Source organism: Fistularia commersonii, chromosome 10, assembly GCF_037954325.1.
Source record: "Fistularia commersonii isolate RoL2024-O1a breed Wild chromosome 10, RoL_Fcom_v1.0, whole genome shotgun sequence".
In the NCBI taxonomy this organism is placed as follows: domain Eukaryota; kingdom Metazoa; phylum Chordata; class Actinopteri; order Syngnathiformes; family Fistulariidae; genus Fistularia; species Fistularia commersonii.
The window spans coordinates 14,743,664-14,765,243 of record NC_141293.1 but is presented as its reverse complement, the minus strand read 5'-3'; the positions used below and the strand labels follow the sequence as shown (position 1 = coordinate 14,765,243).

At 52.7% G+C, this 21,580-nt stretch overlaps 2 protein-coding genes across 2 annotated transcripts; one reads left to right on the top strand and one right to left on the bottom strand.

Annotated features, from left to right (window-relative positions):
- Positions 1-229: 229 nt before the first annotated feature.
- On the bottom strand, positions 230-21,380 carry LOC147230520 (sodium bicarbonate cotransporter 3-like). The gene is made up of 25 exons (XM_086153925.1): positions 21,238-21,380; positions 17,509-17,590; positions 17,049-17,189; positions 16,850-16,988; positions 16,605-16,765; positions 16,320-16,508; positions 15,445-15,536; positions 15,101-15,258; positions 14,861-14,948; positions 14,241-14,387; positions 14,059-14,162; positions 13,740-13,914; positions 13,175-13,308; positions 8,636-8,881; positions 5,986-6,091; positions 5,736-5,897; positions 5,528-5,641; positions 2,269-2,430; positions 1,932-2,183; positions 1,768-1,836; positions 1,517-1,690; positions 1,078-1,203; positions 894-985; positions 683-787; positions 230-599 (listed from the first exon to the last, which is right to left on the bottom strand). Exons 1-25 carry the CDS (start codon positions 21,277-21,279, stop codon positions 551-553), a joined length of 3,309 nt encoding a protein of 1,102 aa, XP_086010051.1. The 5' UTR covers positions 21,280-21,380; the 3' UTR covers positions 230-550.
- On the top strand, positions 10,439-12,988 carry LOC147230521 (complement C1q tumor necrosis factor-related protein 4-like). Its single transcript, XM_086153927.1, has 8 exons — positions 10,439-10,619; positions 10,742-10,792; positions 11,123-11,251; positions 11,322-11,601; positions 11,942-12,030; positions 12,163-12,213; positions 12,310-12,438; positions 12,521-12,988. Exons 1-8 carry the CDS (start codon positions 10,487-10,489, stop codon positions 12,802-12,804), a joined length of 1,146 nt encoding a protein of 381 aa, XP_086010053.1. The 5' UTR covers positions 10,439-10,486; the 3' UTR covers positions 12,805-12,988.
- Positions 21,381-21,580: the final 200 nt, after the last annotated feature.

Genomic DNA, 21,580 nt, shown 5'->3' with positions numbered 1-21,580 from the left:
GTCCAGTGTCTCCTACTGTTTAAGCTCCAGTCTGTCTTCGACCTTCTGCAGAAGTTCTGTGCTTTCATTTCCAGGTCATTATGAAGATGGGACTGACTCTACCCCTCGCCCCCCGATTGGGATGAAGATCTTGCTTATTTATGGAATCTCTTGTTTGTCAATAAAAAGTCTTCCTGTACAGAAGATCGAATCCCAGTGTTTAACTGAAACCTCTGGAAGCCTGCAGAGATACCATGGACCCTTTATTGACAGCACTGGATGCACGCACACGAAACACACACGCACACACACACACACACACACACACACACACGCGCACGCACACACACACACACACACCTGGAATCGGCAGAATCAGATCATCTGGAGATCAAAGCCTCAGCAACTAATAAAAAAATGTTTCTTTACAGTCAATCTGGAACCCTTGGGGGCTGTAGACCTGGACCAGGAAGAACCGGGGGGTCACCATAAAACGGTGAAGACCTCCAGGGCCACAGGTGACCTTAGGTAACCTCCAACCATGAGGGGGGGGGGCTTTGGGCGGGGCCAATCAAAGCGAAGTCTCTGTGTCCACGTGGACGGAGGAGAGCTTCTCCTGGCTGGAAGGAAATGGAGGTGAAAGGTCAGTTTCGGGTTCCTGCTGTGGTTCTGAGAAACTGGGGAACCCCAAAGAGGAACCCACCTGCTGCTGGGTGGGGGACCTCTGCCTTCAGGGTTCCTGGACACAGACTTCCAGATGCCACTCTTCACCATCTCATCAGAGATGTTCACCACTGAGGGGTCAGAGCTGCGGATACACACACACACACACACACACACACACACACACACACCTCAGACTCCTAGTGTTACGTCTGCAGTTGTTGCCATGGTAACAGCTGCCATGCACTCACCACCCTCGGAGGCTGCTGATGGGGATCTCCAGGATGTTCCTTCGGCCAAAGGGAGCATCGACCTCTGTCTCCTCCAGCTTGCGCCGGGCATCCTGACACACACACACACACACACACACACACACACAGTCAGTCTGGTCTCAGTCACCTGGTCGGGCGGGAGCGTCAGTGTCTGCGTCACCACCTTTTCCTTCTTTTTGTCGTCCTCCTTCTTCTTCTTGCTCTCGGGGATCAGGTCGTCCAACCAACTCAGCTCCTTCTTGGTGAAGCAGAAATCCAGAAGCTTTCGGATGAAGACCAGCGCCAGAACCTGCCCAGAACAAGTCTCTATTAGTGCTGTGACACCCGGTCATCACCTCCACCTATGAATGTTCTCCAACTGAGAGCAGCACAACATGACGGGACTTTCTGGAGACCAAGATTTGGCATCTCTGAAATGAACGGACCACCTAAGAAGTTCCAACTTGCAGGGAACATGACAGGAAGCGGTCGTGCAGCCGTTCCGGATCGGCCAGTATAGTTCGGTCCACATCAGTCTGGGTCAGCTTAAGTCGGTCAATGTTGGTGGTCCTGCATCAGCCTAGATTGGCCTTTCTGGCTCAGTCTGGTTGGGCGGTTCTCACCATCATGGGGAAGATGACGGCAGCGGCCGAGGCCTTGATGGCCCAGAGCAGGAGGAGGCAGCTGAGTTGCACGGCGGTGAAGATGTGCACCTTCCAAAGCGGCACGTAGCGCAGGTAGATCAGGTCCGGCTGGTGTTTGGCCGGCATGGCGAACAGCTTGAGGCGGTCAAAGAGCTGCGGAGAGGCAGGGGACGGGGTCAGAACCGGGCCCGCGGCCAGGGGCCGGGTCAGGGCGGGGAACGGAGACTCACCTGGATGCCCTGCAAGGAGGACACGCCCATGTAGAGGAAGACGCCGTACAGGACGGGCATCGGGATGAACTGAGGACAAGAGAGGAACCCGGCAGGTTTTAAGCACAGCGGAAAACTGTCCAAGGACTTGGCGCTCCCGGCGGGATGCGGTGTCCGGGCCGCACCTTGAGGGCAGAGGTGATGAAGACGGAGCAGCCCATGAGGAAGAAGATCATGAAGCCGGTGACCCTCTGCTCTCGGATGCCCAGGAACTTGGGCTGCTCGCCGGGTGCCGCGCACGCCGACTCCAGCTTCAGGCTGTTGACGTGAGAGATGGAGAGGACGGTAGCCGCCACAAACCAGGGCAGGCCCAAGATGGAGCAGACCCCCAGCATCAGCGCCACCACCAGGAGGTCCAGATGGTAGCCACCACCCTTCTGCTCACACACACACACACACATGAACGCAGGAAGGTCAAAGGGGCAACCGAAGAGGGCGGACTGGGCACAGCCAATGCCTCACCTTTAGCTTGTTCTCTTTCCTGTTGACGATGACGGCCGTGATCTGCTGGTCCATGAAGATGAGGATGGTGCAGAGGAGGGCCGGGACCGCGGCAACCAGCAGGGTCCACCAGGGGTTCGGCCCCAGCGGCGAGATGAACCAGCCGCGAGTGCTGGAGGTGGGCTGGGTGAAGCATACAATTACGGCATCAAACTGGACTGCTGAGGTCTCGCATGTTGGAGAAGAGGAGGTTGCTTCTGATTTCACGGGACAGAACGTCGAACGAAGATACAAGTTCCCCAGGTCTCCAGACACGGATCGAGAAACAAGCTACATCTTAAAAAGCCTGAAATCACATTGGTCCTTGTTCTCCATTAGTGAGGAACCTGTTAAAATTCGCGCAAGATTCACGCGCGGGATTTGGAAAAAAAATTGGAAAAAAAAAAAAAAAAGAAAGAAAGAAATTGGAAAATTAATTAAATAAAGAAACGAAGAGAAATTGGAACTGGTTGAGCAAAGTGGAGAGAGGGCAAAATTGTGTGGGATCCAGAGTTATCGAGAGAAAGAGAAGTCGAGGTTGAGAGAACCTCCGGAGGAGTCTGAGGACTCCCGGAGAACGGTGATTAATCTGTGATCAGTCGAGGTTAGGGAAACCTCTGAGACACTGTGAAACGAGTCAGTGGGAGTTGATAACTTCACCTAGCGGAGTATCGGACATAGTGAGACAAAGGTCCGTGCTCTCCCTTAGTGTTCAATAAACCCCCTCCGAAGAAAGGGAGGAGGTGATTTGATGTAAGATTAGTCGAGGTTAGGAGAACCTCTGAGACACTGTGGAAGAAGACAGTGGGAGTCTGAGGACTCCACTTAGTGGATCAGCGGAACTGATCGCACCGTGTGGATCGCTAGTGTTCAAAATACCGTTCCCATTTTTTTTTTTTAGTAAATGTTTGATTTTGTGTTGGTGTGAATGCTGTGCTGAATCGCTGAAGCAGCAGTGTCAGTGGAAACCTAACGGTGAAAACGCAAACTGGCAGCCTGTTGAAGTAGGCGTGAAAGTGCAGATTGCTGTGTGAGTGAGAAAAGAAAAAGAAAAAAAAAAAAAGGAAGGTCATAAGTTGACTTCGGCGGAGGAGGGTCAAGGTGGCCCCCCCACTTTCGCCGAGAGATGGAAGTTGATTGTTGAAACGCTCACATCCGGGGCGTATATAACCACCCCCCAGATGATGGCTCGGAGATTCAAAGAATTTGAAAAAAAGGAGAAACAACGGACCTATTGGCTAAAGCCAGATTACGTAGGATCGCTCACAAGCATGTTTAAATCAGTTGTCGAGCGGGAAGGCAGAAGTGTCCTATTACAAGGCCAAGTGGGAGGGAGAATTCAGCCTGCCTAAGTGGAGACGCAGCACGCGGAAATGGGCCAAGAAAGGTGATATCGCCTCTGAGCGAGTGTGCATGTTATCGCACGTCACAAATCTAGTGATGAAGACATGGGCAACAACAACAGAATGCCAAACCACAAATACAGAGATGCGCCGAAGCTGCAGCCCTTACAACCACCCCTGTTGTACTTTCTTAAAAAAAACAAACAAAAAAAAGGAAACTCTGATGAGACGCGACTCTACCCTTTCCTGCCCCCTCCTTACTCGACCCCTAGCGACTTCCCCGCAACTCCTCCAACCAGCATCCTCCCATTGTTTCAAATTATGCCCCAAATGACAGGCAAGGTAATACGCCACATCAACTGCATACCGGGAGAGGATACGAACATCCAGCAGGAGAGGTTCCAACAGTCGCAGGGCCCCTTCTACTGTTATCTAAAGCATACTGGACTGCACTAACAGATTCTGTAGCTTTTCTGGTTCCCGCAGGCCTGAACCAGAGAAAGAGAAACCAGACCAAGACGACGAGACCCTCGACTGGGTATACGTGAAGAGATTCAAGAACAGCTGGTGGACGCCCAGGTGGTTTGGCCCCCTCAGAGTGCGGCGTCAAACATCGCACAGCCTGCAAGTAGAGGGCCATAAGACGTGGTTCCACCTCAACCACTGCGCCAAGGCAGTCCCCCCTCCTCGAGACATCGTGATACCGGGAGACGACTGGATCTCCAGTGAGAGCGAGGACGAAGAAGAAGAGCCAAAAGGGGCGGTCGGGGACCCACCTCCGGCCGTCTGAAGAAATACACTGTTAGAGAAGTCGGTGAGACGTGTGTGTACCTCTGCACTCACCGCGTAACACAACCCTGATGCATCACACGAAGAGGATTTTCACCAGAGGATCGAACATATAGAAAGATCATCAAGAACAAAGAGAAGTGTCAGTCCCAAGAGAGGGACTGTTAAAATCCCAAACCACGATCAAATTGTATTATGCTTTTGACATTGTATATGTCTTATCTCACGTAATGGCTGCCCGGGCCGGGGAGCCGAGTGGAGAATTTCCCTGCACCATTGATCAAACAAAAACATGTAACAAGGCCGGCAGGTTTTTCGCTCCACTCAAGTTTACATTTTATATGACATGTAGTTCTTCTTATCACCTACTAAGTTTATATTTTTGTATAACATGAAGTCTTTCGTTCTACATACTACGTTTATATTTTGTGTGACGTGAGGATTCTCACGTCAAGAGAGGGACTTGCAAAATTCCCAACCTTAAGTCAGAATTCCTGTGTTATCAAGTGTACTTGCAAAAACTGTTAAAATTCGCGCAAGGTTCACGCGCGGGAACGCATCACGTGATGGCAAAAGTACACCCAACTTTGTATTTTTCCACTAACACCCCCAATGCACTAGCGATGACATATCCCGAAGGCCCAGTCTAAGACACAGCCTGGTAACTAGCTGCCCTCTTCTAAAAATTATGAAAAACAACTCCATATTAGGAAGTAACCTTGACCATCGAGATAGTGGTATAAATCACTGCCACTCCCTGAGATCCGGGCCGAAACCTCCTCATCTGCACATCCGACTGGACGCGCCTCGGCGGACGTCAAGAGAGGGCGAACGATCCCCTCGGGGTGACGTTCATTTCGGCCCGGGAGTTCTCGTAAGTGTATTTCTTGACCTCTAATAAACCACTCATTGCTTAAACAGTTCCTGACAGCTCTGATGTTTTTCTCGGATCACATCTGAACACACCGGGACGACAAAGTCCGGTCCCGTGGCGGAGGGAGGCCGCAAAAACGGACAAACCACTGAGGAAAAATGGAAGATGTACTGCCCTCAGCTCAAGAAGAAGAGGATGTGCTGCTTTGGTGTGAGCAGCAGGGGGCGCCGCTCACCTGGAAGCGATCAGGGACGCTGAGTTTGGGCGAAGGGATGCCCACCAGGTAGTCCACCAGCACCATGACCATGATGGTGAGGAAGACGGCAAAGTCGCTGATGGTTGAGCGAACCTGCACACACACACACACACACACACACCATGGAGTCATGCATGTATGTATGTGTATGAGTATGTGTGTGTGTGTGTGTGTGTGTGAGTCAGACCTTGGTGGGAAAGTATCTCTTGGTCTTGAACTGCTTCAGGAAGGACGAGAGGAAAAAGGTGGTGAAGAAGAGGATGACGGACCAGAAGAGAACATTGGGAACGAAGGGGCCGTTGTGGCTGCAGGCCGAGCCCAGGAAGTGACCCCCGAACGCCCGGCAGTTCTGGAGCGAGAGAGAGTAAGGGAGCGGTGGATGAGCTGCAGTTCCTGCAGTTTTTGACGGCAGGCGTTCAGAAGAAGGTTCCAGTCACCTGGACACTGAGCTGCTCCCAGGAAATGTTCTCAGAGTCGTAACCAAACCTCTTCCAGACCTGCCGGATCTCATCCGTGGCATTAGCGGGCGGAGAGCACTGGCACCTGCAGGAGAACCACCACACAACCTTTTTAGAGGACTCCACTGACGAGCTGCCGGGATTCCAGAGGGCCTAAGGACAGGGGACTGCCCTTTCACATAGCATCTAACACGTAGGAAGGACTGGGGCTACAAACGTTCCCAGACTTGGGATCTGCCATTGCACCACCACGACATTTACAGGTAAAAAACAAAATGACTTCTGCCCAGTGGAGTATTTCAGGTACAGCAACATGTCACATCTCAACAAGGACCTACCGGGCGGCTGCTTGGCACTGGGAGGCAGATGCTAATTTGCCATAGTCAGGTGTTTTTAGAAGCTGTTTTTTAAGAACAGGGGAGATGTGCGAAAGTGCGGTAAGTACAGAGGAAGAAGGTCGATGAGAAGAAAAGAAGAGTATTAGAAACTACACTGCAAGCAGAAGTCAGCAATTGTGAGCAGCAGTATGATTTCATGCCTAGAAAGAGTACTACAGATAAGATAATACTGTATTGATCCCCATTAGGAAGATTTGAGAGTCACAGCAGCTCAGGGCATGAAGACAAGTATCAGAGACATCAAAAGGACAGGGACAATAAACAGACAATAGAAAAAGGCATTAAATAGGACAGAGACAATAACAACTAAAAGGATAAAAATAGATAAAAACTGCTACACAAGAGCAGGAACAAAATGACAAGTTGCAGGTAGAGGCCAGTTATATAAGATAACACTTTACGGATCCCCAGTAGGGAAATTTAAGTACAGATGCGACTCAGTTCAGTCAGAGTGCTGTCCAGACTGCTGTTGTCCAGTCTGATAGCCGTGGGCGTCTGAAATGTTGGGTTCTGCAGCGGGGTGGGATGGTCCGCTGGCTGAATGAGCTGCACATCAGCCACGGCTCATTGTGCAGAGGGTGAGAAGGATAGTTGTAGTTGTTTCTGGCGTCTGTTTCCTCTTCAGCTCCCTCTGTACAGCCCTGACATCCCTTTGGCCTTTGGCCATGAAGGCTCAAGATGAAGGCTCAAGATGATAACTTCTACCTGTGAGGTAGAAGTTATCATCTTGACCTCAATATTGCTAAAACACTGCAGCATGCGACACAAGTGTGCCACTAAACAGTAAAAGAAATGCGCACAGACACATAAAATGAATAAATAGATAAATAAAATACAAAAAAGAAGGAGAAAGAAAGGTAAAAAAGAGTCAGCGCTGCTGCAACAGGCTGCTCTCTCCCAGCACCATCTTGTGCTTTTGTAGATCTAAAAAAAAAGCATACGACAAGGTGCCAAGAGCGGAACTATGGTACTCTATGACGAGATCTGGAGTGACAGAGAAATATGTTAGGTTGGTGCAGGACATGTATGCTGTGGAACAGTGGTGAGGCGTGCTGTAGGTGTGACAGAGAAGTTCAAGGTGGAGGTGGGACTACATCAGGGGTCAGCTCTGAGCCCCTTCTTGTTTACAGTAGTGAAGGACAGACTGACAGATGAGGTTTGACAGGAATCTCTATGGACCAAGTTTGCAGATAATAATTATGATAGCGGGAAACAGATGGAGGAAAATGTAGAAAGGTGGAGATATGCTCTGGTAAGGACAGGAATGAAGGTTAGCCACAGCAAAACAGAATACATGTGTGTGAATGAGAAAGACCCAAGTGGAACTGTGAGGATACAGGGAGCGATAATAAAGAAGGTGGATGACTTGAAGTACTCAGGGTCAACAGACCAGAGCAATGGAGAGTGTGGTGAAATGTTTGCAATCAGGTTAAAATGGGTAGAGAGAAGTATCAGGTGTGATGAAATAATCACTATGAGTGAAGGGAAAGGTGTACAAGATAGCAGTGATACAAGTGATGTTATATGGCTTAGAAACAGTGGCATTGGGGAGTAGACAGGAAACAAAGCTGGAGGTAGCAGAGATTAAAATATTAAGGTTCTCTTTTGGGATATGAGGACATGAAGCTGGTGTGAGAGGATACAGGATGCAGATACAAATACAGAGAACGGACCAGGTTGATTTGTTGTGCAGACCCCTGATGAGAAAAGTCAGAAGGTAGTGAAGAAGAAGTGTGTTGCAGCTGGTTGCCAGTCTCATACAGGTAGACTTAGCACATCACCCATTGTGGTCAAGCCCATTTGAGGCCACTGCAGTACTTAGAGACGATCAGTAGAGGGTAGTATGTGATGGCTGGTAGGCACATTCGGGCTGCATTCACATAGGTGCTGTTTGGTCCATTTAAAGGCAACCCGAGTGGGTTGTCTTTAAATGGATCAAGGACTGTCCGAAGGACTGCCCAAATTGGTCGAGGACTGAACCGATCCACTCTGGTCAGGCAAGTCTGAACAATGAAATGGACCGTGGTCTGCTTGAAGGAGACGCTGACACACGATGTGCTGGGGGTCGTGACATGCATGTTCTGAAAATAGGTAGTCATCATGAGATCGACCGGTAGATCGCAAACAACTGGTTGGGAACTGCCCGTGTTTTTGGTCGACCGTTGGCAGCTTTCAGTTTTGAGTGCGGTGTATACACTCTCCAGTGGGAAGTCAGCACTGTGTTCGGGTACCTGTCGAGGGTCAGGTTGTCCAGCTGTGCATGCATGTGGACAGGGTAGGTCTCTCCCAGGTGCAGCAGCTTCTCCAGGGCCTCGTAGATGAAGATGAGGCAGATGAGTGCGGCGAAGGCCTCCTCGGTGAAGCGGGTGATGTAGCAGACCAGGCAGCTGGCGTCGGTGGCCACCAGCAGGAGGCAGAGGAATGCCGTCCACAGCCCAATGCTGGTTCTCAGGGACAGGTAGGACAAGCTGTAGTCACTGAGGAAGAAAGGAACCTCCGGTCATACATGATCGCTCTGATTCCAACGCAGAACTCATGGTTTCTTGGCATGACAGGTGTTCCCCAGAGACCAACCATGGAGACCAACCTTGAGGGAATTGGCACCTTCCTGATCTCACCTGGAAAAGCCCCAAAAGCCCGGAACAAAATGGAGCGACATAAACACAGGTGAAGGAGCAACCAATGAGCCACAATCCAAGCTGCAGTCAAGCTTTCTTCAGAACATGGAGGTGGACTTCCAAACAGAATTAAAATAAACACGTTAATCATGAGCAACACCACCAAAGCCACTTCAAGAATGCAAGGAGGGAACCAAGGCTCTGGAAATACTAGTGAGACACCTACGAGAGAACAATGCAGGTCTGGAGAACAAGACCACAGAGCTGGAAGGTCAACAAGCTGAAGCGGAAAGATACAACAGTAGATGGAACTGAGGATGGAATCGTCTTAAAGAAGACTGGAAGGAGAAGATAGAATTTATTCTGGAATCTATACAGCGACTGAGCCAAACATCACCAGCTGTCCCAGACCTTTGCACAGCTTGCAGGAAGAATCAAACACAGATGGACACAACAGAAGACAAAAGAAGAGAAAAACAGAAGGGACCAACGGAAGACAAAAGAGAAGAGCCAACAGAGGACCCTACATTCACGAGCTCATGAGTAGACCTCTCCGACCCCAAATGAACGAGGAATCAGCACGCAGCCCAACCCTTCACGAGATGAACAAATGACTTGCTAAAAAAGGACTCTCCCAGCCCGGCAGCCTCACTGTGGTGGCAGAGCCCTTCCCTTAACCTGGGATGGAAGTCTGCTGCTTTGCTCCATCTCAGAGTGATGGCTTTGAAAGAAATTAATCACCAATAGCATTATGTCTGCTCAACAAAGGGCATCACTGAGCGACAGATAAGTAAATAAATAAGCATAAAATATCGTAAAAACACCTTTAGCCAATTCCATAGTTTTCTCTTAAGATAGACGACAACTCTTGTTTTTGATTCATCACCGCGTGCTGCAGTGCTATGCACTCACAATTAAGTTCCGCATATTCAACTTAATATTGGTAGACTTCTGCCCAACAGAGCGTCCGGGTTCCTTTCAGACCCCATGCCCCCGTCGACACGGCTGAACGCCCCTCTGGGTTCGGTCCATGTCTGTTGTTTGGATCCATTCTGACCAGTCTTGCGATAGCCATAATTCTGTTATTGATGTGTTCAGGTCCAGTTCAAACTCCAGTGATGGTTACATCAACTGGACACTATGTAACTTACGTGCCGGTTCCATCAGATCCCACCTGTGGATCCAGGCATAGAATCGATCCAAAGACGGCTGTTGAGTCAGTTCGTAATGTTCATATGAGGGGACCAGGCCACCCTAGGAGCCAATCGGAAGGCAAATGATGAAAGGTGTCTCCCCATAAGTTTAGATAGCTGTTATCTGCCCCCCGGGCCGAGTGTCACAACATGTGCAAGGTCCAAGTCAATGACCCAGCAGCATCTCCTGACCCAGTGTTGAAACTGATAAGCTGGCTCCTATAAAGAGGTCCGATCTGCAGAGTACCCGTTGCTCCCCAGACTCCAAGCCATGTTCTCCCCGGCATTGCTGTTGTTGTTGCTGGCCTGCATGGCCCAGATGTGCCAGGCCCAACCCCTGGACGCCCAGGCCCAGGTGAAGAAGGTCCAGGAGGCGGTAGAAGAGCTGAAGACTCAGAGACGAGGTGATCTAATTTCAGCTATTCATTAATTTGATCAAAGAGGGCTCTGGGCTGGAAGGGAACCTTTGGGACCAGACATGTAGCTCCCCAGGCCATTGAACCTGACTGTCTCTTTATCTTGGCAGACATGGTGGCTCGTCTGGAGGCAACCGAGAGGGAGCTGAAGAGAGTCAGAGGTAAGAACCGGACAGACAGGGGAGGTGGTCTGGTTGTCCCAAGCAGCCTCAGGGTCAGACGACAATGCGCCCTCTAGTGGAGCAGCTGAATTACATTCTATAATCTCACAGCAAATCAGCTGCAGGGTTATCAGTATGTCAATCGCACATTTTGGAGCTCGAAAACCGCACCTTGACCCAACAGAACCAATGACTTTCATAGCCTTTGACAACGGGTCGCCATTGACTGGGTGACCTCCTCCTGAAAGAAGGCTGCGCAGGAGTTTTATTTTGAAAGGACCTCAGTGGGAGCTCCGACCGGGGACTACAGTCTTAGTTGTCTTCACACAGAAATTCCCAAGGTTGCTTTTGCTGCCTCACTGGGAGGAGAAAACCTCCACAAGACAACGTCTGGAAACCAAGCTCTGATCTACCAGGATGTGCTGACGAATGTGGGCGGGGCTTACAACGCTGAGACAGGTGAGCTCCTTCGCAGAGAAGCTGTATCCTACATCTGAGTGGAACACCACAAGAACCCGCTTCCCTGCAGGTGAGTTCACCGCTCCCATTCGCGGCGTCTACTACATCCGCTTCACGGCCAACGCTCCAACCGACTTCACCATGAGCGCCGTGCTGTACAAGAACGACAACGAGATCCAGCTGATCGCCCACGAGCAACCGTCCGGCGAGGGCAGCGACACGGCGTCCAACGGCGCAGCGCTGATGTTGGAGGCCGGCGACAAGCTGAAGATGGTGCTGTGGCACAACACTCAGATATGGGACAACAGCAACCACCACAGCACTTTCAGCGGCTTCCTGATCTTTCCTTTGTAAGCAGACTCGCTGCCTCCTGATTAGCTAGCGGTTCCCTCAGCAGACTAACCCCTTCCTGTTCGCTCCCACAAAATACTGCCTTGAAATGGCGAAGCCTTCTGTGATTTCCTATTGTGTTTGGTCCAAATCTCGGTCATCCCTTTTTTTTTTAACCTTCTCCAGGCAGATGTTGCAGATTTGCAACAGCCAAATATCAGATTTTTCCTGCAACTACAACTTAATTTGAGCCTGAGAGGGTTTTAAACTGTCAAGTATTTGTGCGTTTTTTTGATTTTGTGTGGAGGCATCCAAAGACCGCTGTCCATCATCTGCTAACATTCTTCTCCGGTGCGGCAGGGAGGACAAACCTCTCATGGGGCTGGACCCAAATGCTGAGCTGAGGAACCTCAAAACCTCACTGCTGGAGATGCAGACAGAGAACTCAGGTACTGTCGAGTGGTAATGTGGGAGACAGTGGTACCTAATGGGAGAGTAGCGTACACGATTCATGGTGGCTGGTTCGTGCACGCTCAGTGTTAGAACCTCAGGACGTCTAATGGTGAGATGTTTGCTTGCAGGACTCAGGGTGCGGCTGGAGGCAGCGGAGACCCAGCTGAAGGCCATGAGAGGTCAGTCTGCTACTCCCTCTGGAGCCTCCTCTTCAGGCCCTTTGTCCCGGAGCGGTGCCAGCTGACGGGGGCGACACCGCCTATCTCGTTTTCCAGATATTCCCAAGGTGGCGTTTGCAGTGTCTCTTGGTGGCAACGGCCTTCAGAAGACCACGTCAGGAAGCAAAACACTCCTCTACAAAGATGTCATCACCAACATTGGGCAGGCATACAACACCAACACAGGTCACCCATGCGACAGTCACGACGTTAACAGGATCAACCACACCTGTCAAACTAACCGCTGGCTCTGTTTCTTTCACTGCAGGTGAGTTCACCGCTCCCATCCGTGGTGTCTACTACATCCGCTTCACCACCAACGCTCCGACTGACTTCACCATGAGCGCCGTGCTGTACAAGAACGACAATGAGATCCAGCTGATCACCCACGAGCAGCCGTCCGGCGAGGGCAGCGACACGGCGTCCAACGGCGCAGCGCTGATGTTGGAGGCCGGCGACAAGCTGAAGATGGTGCTGTGGCACAACACTCAGATCTGGGACAACAGCAACCACCACAGCACCTTCAGCGGCTTCCTGCTATTCCCCATGTGAGGACAAATGCTGCTTCCTGATTGGCTGGCCTCTTCGACTCCAGACATACAGAGAGCCTTCAGACCTGTGGGTCAAGATGCTTCACTGTCCGCTATCTGCGATGAGAAGAGTATGGTTGGGTCCTGGGGGGTCAAAGGTCACCCAGAACACCTGGAGACCTTTTAATAAAAATTTCTGAAAACAAGAGAAGCGTTCATTTCATTGCGTTGTCTGCTCTTAAACATGTCCGTCCATGTGGCGGGGGGAGGACATGCTCCTCCCGATGGTAAACAATTGAAGCGCATTCAAACTCAAACAGCCCCCTCTTCAAAGTTCAGCTTCCCTTGATCAAATGGGATCCTGGTCTACCAACCCAAACGCCAGCACTCACCTGCAGAACTTGAAGAGGATCTTCTCAAAGACCAGAACAGGCCCGGTGCTGCCCAGGATGGTGAGTGGTTGGCCAGCCACCAGGGAGTAGGCCACGCCTGTCAGGGACGCCCCGAACAAAGACTCGATGGCGCTCTACCAGAGACACGGGGACGTGGGTTAATCACATGACTCTCAGGCTTTATTCCATGTGACTTCCTGTGTATTTATTACCTCTTCCTGTACACTGACTGTCACATCAGACCCTTTCCATTTTAAAGCGATAGCTTGAGTATTACCACTCCTATCCTACTGATTCTTGACTGGAACTCAGCACCAGAGCCAATCATGGCCCGCCTCACTGACTAATCAGAGTCACCCTCATTTTGCTGATGTAAGACCGTTGGAATCTGGTGGAGCACATCTACGTTTACTGAGTGTTGATGATGAACCCTTCACTCTTCAGATGAAGAGATTGTATCTGAAATCCTTAGCTAAACTTCAGACATGGGTTTTTAGCCTTCACGATGGTCTAGATCTCTGACTGGGTAATCTGAAAAGGGCGATGCTTGTGTTCCAGCTCTTACAATATTGTTTTTGGTCGCCTCCCCCAGCAGGCCTCCGAAGGTGATGACGGGGGACATGCAGGCACAGTAGAGGAAGAGGACGGAGGCCAGACACTGAAGGCTGAAGGCATTGGTGATGTCGCTCAGCAGGAATGGGGCTTTCCTCCGCACATCCTTCACCAGGCCGCCAAAGATCCTGGGGGACACCAGGGTCAAAGTTCAGCACTCTGACTTGACTTCCCAAAACCTGAGATCTACACACCTTCATTTCCTCCTCAGTTTGGGTTTCTGACATTTTCAGGTCTTAAAGTGGGGAAGGGTCAGGATGTCCAGGCTTCACCTTCCTGTCCTCTGAAGCTCTGGCCCTGTTTGATGCCCCGCTTCCTTGATGGCATTAGAGCCATGGGTGGAGCCGTTTGGGAGCGAAGGCATCTTCCTCTTCTCCTGCAAGAAGTAGGAGGAGGAGGAGGTGAAACTGGGCAGAAACATCACAGGAAGGTGAGAAGGTGGTGGAAAGGTCACCTGAGACGGGACACTCTTGGGGGGCTCGATGCGGATGCTGGGATCCCACTCGCCCGGGGGGAGAACGGTCACCTGGTCCAGGAACTCATCGATTCCTGAAAGAAGGTCATTCCGGTCTCGGGCCTTGTAGGCCACATCATGGAAGATCTATTCAGAAAGGTTATGTGACTGAGGAGGAGGGCATCCTTCAAAGCAACTTTGATTAAACAGTCATAAACCTCTGGACTCTTTACACCCACATTACCATCCAACAACTACCATTGAGAAATTCCACCGGACAACTACAGATGGACCCCTGGACAACCACTGGCAAATCCCATCAGGCTGCTGCCATTGAGCATCTACCGATGAGCAACTACCACTGATACCTACTGTCCATACCTATAATTGGTCAACAACCGTCGACCAACTACAATCAAGCAACTACTGTTAAGAAACTACTGCTGACAATGACTGTTGGGGAACTATCGTTGGCTACTACCACTGAGCAACGACTGTTAAAAACTACCACCGGGCAAGTACTATTAGGTAACTGTTGTTGACGACAACTGCAACGAGACTTGAAATATTTTGAGGCTTCAGGGGGCTGCCAGCCCCTGCTGGGGGGGTTGGGGTCTCACCTCGTCCGTCATCAGTGTGGCGATGGAGCGTCCAATCTCGTGGTACTGCGGCCCCTTTCCGAACGGACCCAGCAACAGGAAGAGGAACCTGGACACAAATACAGGATGTCCCACTACGGATCTAAGAAGAACCCCAAGCTCCCGCTGAGATATTCTTGGCAGTTTGTCCAATCAGCTTTTTTCCCAAACACCTCTGACAAACCTGAGAAGTTCATCTGTGTGTGTCTGCGTGTGTGTTACCTGGTTGGCACAGGCACCTCGGTGAGGCCGGTCAGCAGCACGGCGGGCGCCAGGCGTACAAAGGCGATGATGGGGCGCTCCAGGAAGTCAACCTCACCCACGAGCACATTGGAGGCTTCGGCACCAGGAGGAATCTTCTTCATGAAGTTCATGTCCACCTGAAACACAGGAGGCATCAGCAGAGCCGCCAGCAGGGGGCACCGGACCAGCCTGAGGATTCACTTTCAGGTTTCGATCACAGATCTTCTGAAAGCTGCTCTGCTTCCAGCCCTGGCACTTGGGTGATGTCCCTGAACTCAGCACGCTGACCCGCCATCAATGTTGACATGGAGAGGAGGCCTCACCTTGCTGTCTTCTCGGACGCCACTGATCCGGGCCTCGCCGTTCTTGCTGCTGTCCAGGTTCCCTGGAGCCGAACGGGGGGACGCCAGCACACCTGGGGGCAGAAAAGAGTCGAGACCTGGTCAAAGTTGGTCTATCTAGACCTGCCATGTGCACCTTCCCTGTCCTGTGATTGGCTGGGGTCCAGGAAGGACCCCTGAGTGCACAAGTCCAGGAACCCATTCAAAGCTTCAGGCTGGAACCACACACCCTTCCCCGCTCCAACTCCTGCTGGTGCTGAGTCTTCCTTGGGTCGTCGGTAGTAACCAGGGCTCAGAGGTTCTGTAACCCATCCCAGCTGGGTGAGTGAGTTCTCCCTGAGTTCCACGGCGAGTGGGGTCATATCAGATTAAAACATTCCTCCGGTTATTAAACCTCCTCTGGATTATTAGCTCATTAGCTGAGGCGGCGGGAGGCTGCGGCATTAGACCTGGATCCAGGTGAGGCCCAGGGTGCCTTCAAACAATACGCTTCGCCCTTCTAAGGGTTGCCATGACAACACAATAACACATACCAATCAGAGGCATGTCAATCTTTGTCTCAGGGGGCCGGTAAGGACACGCTGACCCTGGATTTACCTGGCAACAGGAAGGAACCCCTGAAAATTAGCATCTGTGTTTCATGGGTTCTATGATTTCTTCATTCCACAGAAGGATCTGCAAGGTGGGAGGTCCTGGAGAACCCTGGACACATGCAGCTGAATTCCAGCTCCGACGGCTAGCCTGCTACATATCCTGCTACTCTAGTCTTGTGGTGCTGATCCCTTCATTCTTCCATTCATTGCACAGGTTAGCAGAGGCTGCTAATGCTAGGGCGGGAGGGGGCTCAGAGGGCTCACCGTTGCGCTCCAGGAGGTGGGGGTCGGAGTGCTTCTTCCCCATGTCGGCGAAGGATCGGACCAGAGGGATGCGGTTGCTCAGCTTCTTCTCGTTCTGGTGGTGGTGGCGCCTCAGCATGGCCTCCCGCACCTTCTCCTGAGTGCCCTCCTCCATCTGGCCTGACGCCAGCATGCTGTCAATCACCATGTCTGTTGGGGGTTGGGGGGGGGGGGGGTACAGCAGGACACGTTGACATCCAAAGGCACGGATGAAGCTGCAGCACCACCAGCTGTCCTGACACCCACCTGCGATCTCCTCGATGGAGTGGGCGTGCATGTCCAGCAGCACCGTCCCGTTCATGATGCAAGAGCGCAGCTCGAACAGGCTGTGCAACGACAGCGTTGCCACGTAGGGTTTGCTCCAGCGCTCCCCGCCGTCCTCCACGTCCTCCTCGAACTTCAGCCACCTGCATGTGACACCTCATCAGCTCTCCACCCTCCCTCTGAGAGGATGATGAAGACCAACCCCCCCGGCAGGTGAGCACCCCCACCTGGCTGTCTCCTTCCACTCCTGGACGTCTCCGTCCCTGAAGGCCAGCTCGTCCAGCTCGGTGAACAGGTCGTGCGGGACATGCTCCTCATCGTCGTCTTCGGTGCCCAGGATGAACTGGACCCTCTGGGAGGGCGTGTCTGAGGGGACGCCACCTGTCAGTTCCATGCCACCTTGTCAACGTGCCACGTGGGACCCACCATACGAGGGCGACTCCCGTCCGTCCTCGCGTTCCAGGCGGTCCCGCCTCTTCCTGTGGTGACGGTGTCCTCGGTGACGGTGCCTCCGCCTGCTCTGCCGGCCCAGCGGGACGTGGACACCCACATACACGGCCCTGTGACCTGGAAGTAGACGGTCGGCGGGCTGGTCATCTCCACGGAGACGGAACCTCCACTTACCCGCTGACATGCCGCCGCTCGACCTTCACGATGGCCGGCAAATGGCTTCAAGCATCCATCATGGTCACCACCACAACAGCAGGGTAGACATTACAATGGAACATCAGATCCCCTGGATGAGAGTTCTTACACAAGGGGACCCATTTTGACTCTTTCGGAATTAGACCCGTCTCTCGGGGTTCTGGGAAGAACACTGAGTGTTCTTGGTGTTTGAACCTTCTCTGGCTCTACAGCCCTTGATAGAGGGACAGCAGGAACTCACTCTCCAGCTCCTCCTTCTCAAAGTTGGTGTAGAGGGTAGAGCTGGTCTTCCCCTGGTCCAGGACAGCCTCTTCATCGTTCCCCTGGAACACAAGACCAGGGTCATGACTTGCTTTTACACCCAAACCAATATAAACACAGCAGGAGGTCCAGGGGGTACCAGGGGTTCCTGGCTCAGATATTGATAAGTTACTGATACCACCATCATTTACTGATCCATTTATCGGTAGAACCAGAAGGTTCCATCCGGCGATGGATGTCCTGATCCCACAGGAAGCAGAACCTCTGGACTGCTTTCCACATACTGGCAGGAAGCGGGGCTCAGTGGGCCGATCCAATCAAAGACCTCCAATCAAATAAAGTTCTCACACTCTGATGGACATAGAGATCGGGAGGGCGGGACAGCCAACAGGTTGTTAGGGAATCAGGAGGCAGAGTGTCTTCTGCGACGTCACTTCCGGTGGGGGATGAAATCAGGGATCGGCTCCTGCACTTTCAGTCCTGATCCCTCTGATCCTTCCATCAGACCTCAGGGCGCAGAAGATGTTCTTCAGGGAAGACCCATCGCAGGGTTAGCCATTAGTGATGTGCCTGCTAGCAGCTACATGCTTCCATCATCACCCAAGAGCTGCAGTGAAGATACCTTTAACAGCGTGGACCAACAATGCAGAAGGAACATGTAAAGCTAGTTGGCTGTTAGCAGGCTGCTAGTGCCGTGCGAGCACGTCTGTCTGTATCAGCTGACACACTGGATAGAGGGATGGACGAGGATCATCTGAAGGACCATCGGAAGAAGCGGTCCACGGAGTGAGGACATCAGGGCCAACCTGTCTCTCGTCTTCCATCCTGGTTCCTGGACGGAGGAACCTCCACAGGTGAACCACTTGGGGCGTCTGTGCAGCCGCTCATCTTGGCGTCACCATCACGATCAGCTCTTGGATCGGAGACCAGGCTTTCAAAGGCCTCCCTTTCAGGTGAACGGGTCCATTTTTCCGAGAACATGAGGGACAAAACTCCGGGGCCGATGCTCTGGGTGAGGTGCTGGAGGAACTTCTGGAGGTGCTGGAGGAACTTCTGGAGGTGCTGGAGGAACTTCCTGTTCTGCTGCTCATACCAGTGCCAGCAGATGTTTGACATTAACACAAACGCTTTCCTGACAACATCATTACTAACGCATACCAGGGACCAAACTGTGGACGCCCCCCCGTCCTCAGACAAACCACAGGCTGTGTGTGTGGGGCGGGGGCTACAGACTACAGACACTAAGGAGGCAGAGCTGTTACTCCTCCCTACAGGAAGTGTGCAAGCGCACACACACACACAAACACAAAAGTAGTAAACAAGAAAAGACCAAGATGCCCTCTTTCTCCTCAGACTGGATCAGAGGAAGACAACCCCCAGAGGCCCGTCCAGGCCATTGCCACTGATGAGGTCGGTCCCTGATTGGTAGGCTTTGTGACAGGAGAGTCCACTGAGGATCTACTTGAGGCTCAGATGGATGCCGTGAGCTGTGGTCTAACCTGGGATAGAACGGGGTTCAACTTGTGAGGCCCCAGAGGCAAACAGGTACCTCCAGGCCAAGCAGCCCTGGGCTTTGGTGGTCGGTGAGGCAAAAACTCAGGCTTGGGAGGAGTTCAGCGAGGCCGTGTGAATGACTTCCAGAGAGCTTCAAGGAGATTCTGGTCCAGCCCCCTGCAACTCAGGAGGCCGAAGCATTGCACCATCAACACAGAGGGAATGGCGATGGCGGGCTGCGGACCTCAACTCCAAATGTTGTTGTGGATCTGGAGAGGGAATACTTCCGAGGCCTCTTCAATCGCAACGACAAGCCTTCCAATGAAGGGGCAGGGTCAGAGGACTCTAGGGTGGACTCAACCATTTCTGGAGCTGAAGTTGCAAAGCTCCTCGGTGGCGGGGCCAAAGAAAGCGCCTAAAGAAGTTTAAATCAGGGATGGGGAAACTTTTTGACTCACGGGTTGGATGAGGTCCACATGAGTTCCTTAAGGCTCTGGGTGTCGTGGGGCTGTTCTGGCTGACACGCCTCTGCAGCATTATGGGGAAGGCGGGCGCAGTGCCTATGGACTGGTAAACTGGAGTGGTGATACCCCTCTTGAAAAAGGGGGTTGGAGGGTATGCATCACACTCCTCAGCCTCCCACCACCTCTACTCAGGGGTGCTGGAGAGGAGGGTCCGACATATTGTTGAACCTCGGATCCAGGAAGAACAGTGGGATATTTGTCCCGGCCGTGGAACAGTGGACCAGCTCTACACCCTCTTCAGGGTCCTTGAGGCCACATGGGAGTTTGCTCAACTAGTCTACATGTGTTTTGTGGACCTGGAGAAGGCATTCGGCTATGTACCACAGGGAATCCTGTGGGGGTGCTCCGGGTGTATGGGGCACCGAACGTTGTAATATGGGCTGTTCGATCCTGTATGATCGGTGCCAGAGCCTGCTCCGCATTGCCGGTTGGCATATCGGTGGATCTCCATTCCTACCCCCATGTAAGGTCACCAGCTGCGACAGAACGAACAAGGTCACGGATTCTGGAATTTCAGTGAAGGACAAGCCAACACATGGGGGGGTGGGAGGGGGTCATGTGAGAAGCAGGTAATTCAGTTACCCTTCTGTCGCTCTGCAGCCTGCCGTCCCATGGCTGCGGGCCAGCAGCCAATCAGGTGGCTTCACGTGCTCTTCACAGATCTAGACTAGTAGGGGGCTCTGGTGTTGTTCTTCAGGCCACCTTCTCCATCCTTACACTAATCATGTGTTTGCCGGAGCCATTGCTCCGCAGGTTCTGTTCGGGTTCCCGCGGGCCGGCTTTGCATCCAGACAGGAACCTCCTGAGAACCGGCTGACGTCAGCACGGATCAGCTGGGACGCAACCGAGCTTCTGAGGTGGGTGGAGGGGTTGGGCTAAGGTGTAGAAGGCCGAGGCTAACATGGCAGAGGAAATTGATACTCCGGTCTGTTTCCTGAGCTCCTCCTAGCCAGCCACAGTGCTGCTGAGCAACACGCTGGACCCCTACCTGCTCAGTGGCTGCAGCTGGCCGGTTCATCCATGATGGTCACCGCAGAGGTCAAAGGTCACTGATGATGTGCTGCGTGGAGACAAAGGGCCTTCCGCTTCCTCTTGTGTGTGGTTAGGGTTAGTTCTGAGGTAACTCTGATGTGATCCTTCATCTTTCACAATTGCTCTCCTCCTGTCCTGGGAAGACATCCTGCTGGCTGCCGGTCCATGGGATGCCTCCTGAAGCGCCCGTCCCGTCGCCTCCTTTCCCAGGTGGAACCAGGCGCCAGGGGTCCGAGGAGGCAGGTGGAACCTCAACACCGGTGCCGAACGTCTCCCCGTACTCCAGACCCCCACCGCCGCCTACGGCCGCGGTTACCCCCGCGACGGCGTCACGTCAAAGAGCCGCGATTCTCAGAAATGCCCGGGTTGCGGAGGGAGTCTGGCACGTCCGCCGCCGGACTCACTTCCTGGCAGAAACGTGGTCGGTCGGAAACAAAGCGGGCGGTCGGAGCCACCGCGACGGCAGGCGGACCGACAGCGGGACCGGGACCCGGAGCGGGATCCGAATCGATACCCAGATCGAGACCCGTACCGCTCGGACCGGTGAACCCGCTTCAACCAAGCATCCCGTCCGCGGCCGGAGTTGTAGCGGAGCCCGGCTCCCCGGGGGGGGACTAGCCCCCTGCTAGCCGGGGTGCCGACTGGCGGCGGGCACTTACGGACGTGAGCAGCGGCCTCAGCAGCTCCCGGTCCTCCGCCATCCCGCCGAACCCAATCGAAACAGAGTGCCGCGGAGAGTGTTCGTCCCGTCGGCAGAGACGCTCCTCACCCACCGCAGTCTTCTCTTCCTCCTCAGAGAGACTTCTCTCCGTAGCCGCCAGCACTTCTACTCTGGCCGCGGAGCCCGCCTATTCCTGACAGACAGCCCGCAAAGCCAATCAGTCCGCAGGGACGCACTGCATGGGACCAATCATGTGGCCGGAAAGTGAGTTGGAGGCGGGGCTCCAAAGTTTTTCTCCATTCAGTTCGCTGTGGGGACTTGGAATAAAATAAAATAAAATA

What these genes read in the sequence shown, in the direction of transcription:
- LOC147230521 (XM_086153927.1), top strand. Translation starts at nt 10,487, where the DNA reads ATGTTCTCCCCGGCATTGCTGTTGTTGTTGCTGGCCTGCATGGCCCAG. An exon ending in GGCTTCCTGATCTTTCCTTT is followed by an intron (nt 11,602 to 11,941) that starts GTAAGCAGACTC and finishes CCGGTGCGGCAG; the next exon opens with GGAGGACAAACCTCTCATGG. An exon ending in GGCATACAACACCAACACAG is followed by an intron (nt 12,439 to 12,520) that starts GTCACCCATGCG and finishes CTTTCACTGCAG; the next exon opens with GTGAGTTCACCGCTCCCATC.
- LOC147230520 (XM_086153925.1), bottom strand. Translation starts at nt 21,279, where the DNA reads ATGGCGGAGGACCGGGAGCTGCTGAGGCCGCTGCTCACGTCC. An exon ending in GCGTCCGAGAAGACAGCAAG is followed by an intron (nt 15,259 to 15,444) that starts GTGAGGCCTCCT and finishes CCTGTGTTTCAG; the next exon opens with GTGGACATGAACTTCATGAA. An exon ending in CCAAGAGTGTCCCGTCTCAG is followed by an intron (nt 14,163 to 14,240) that starts GTGACCTTTCCA and finishes TACTTCTTGCAG; the next exon opens with GAGAAGAGGAAGATGCCTTC.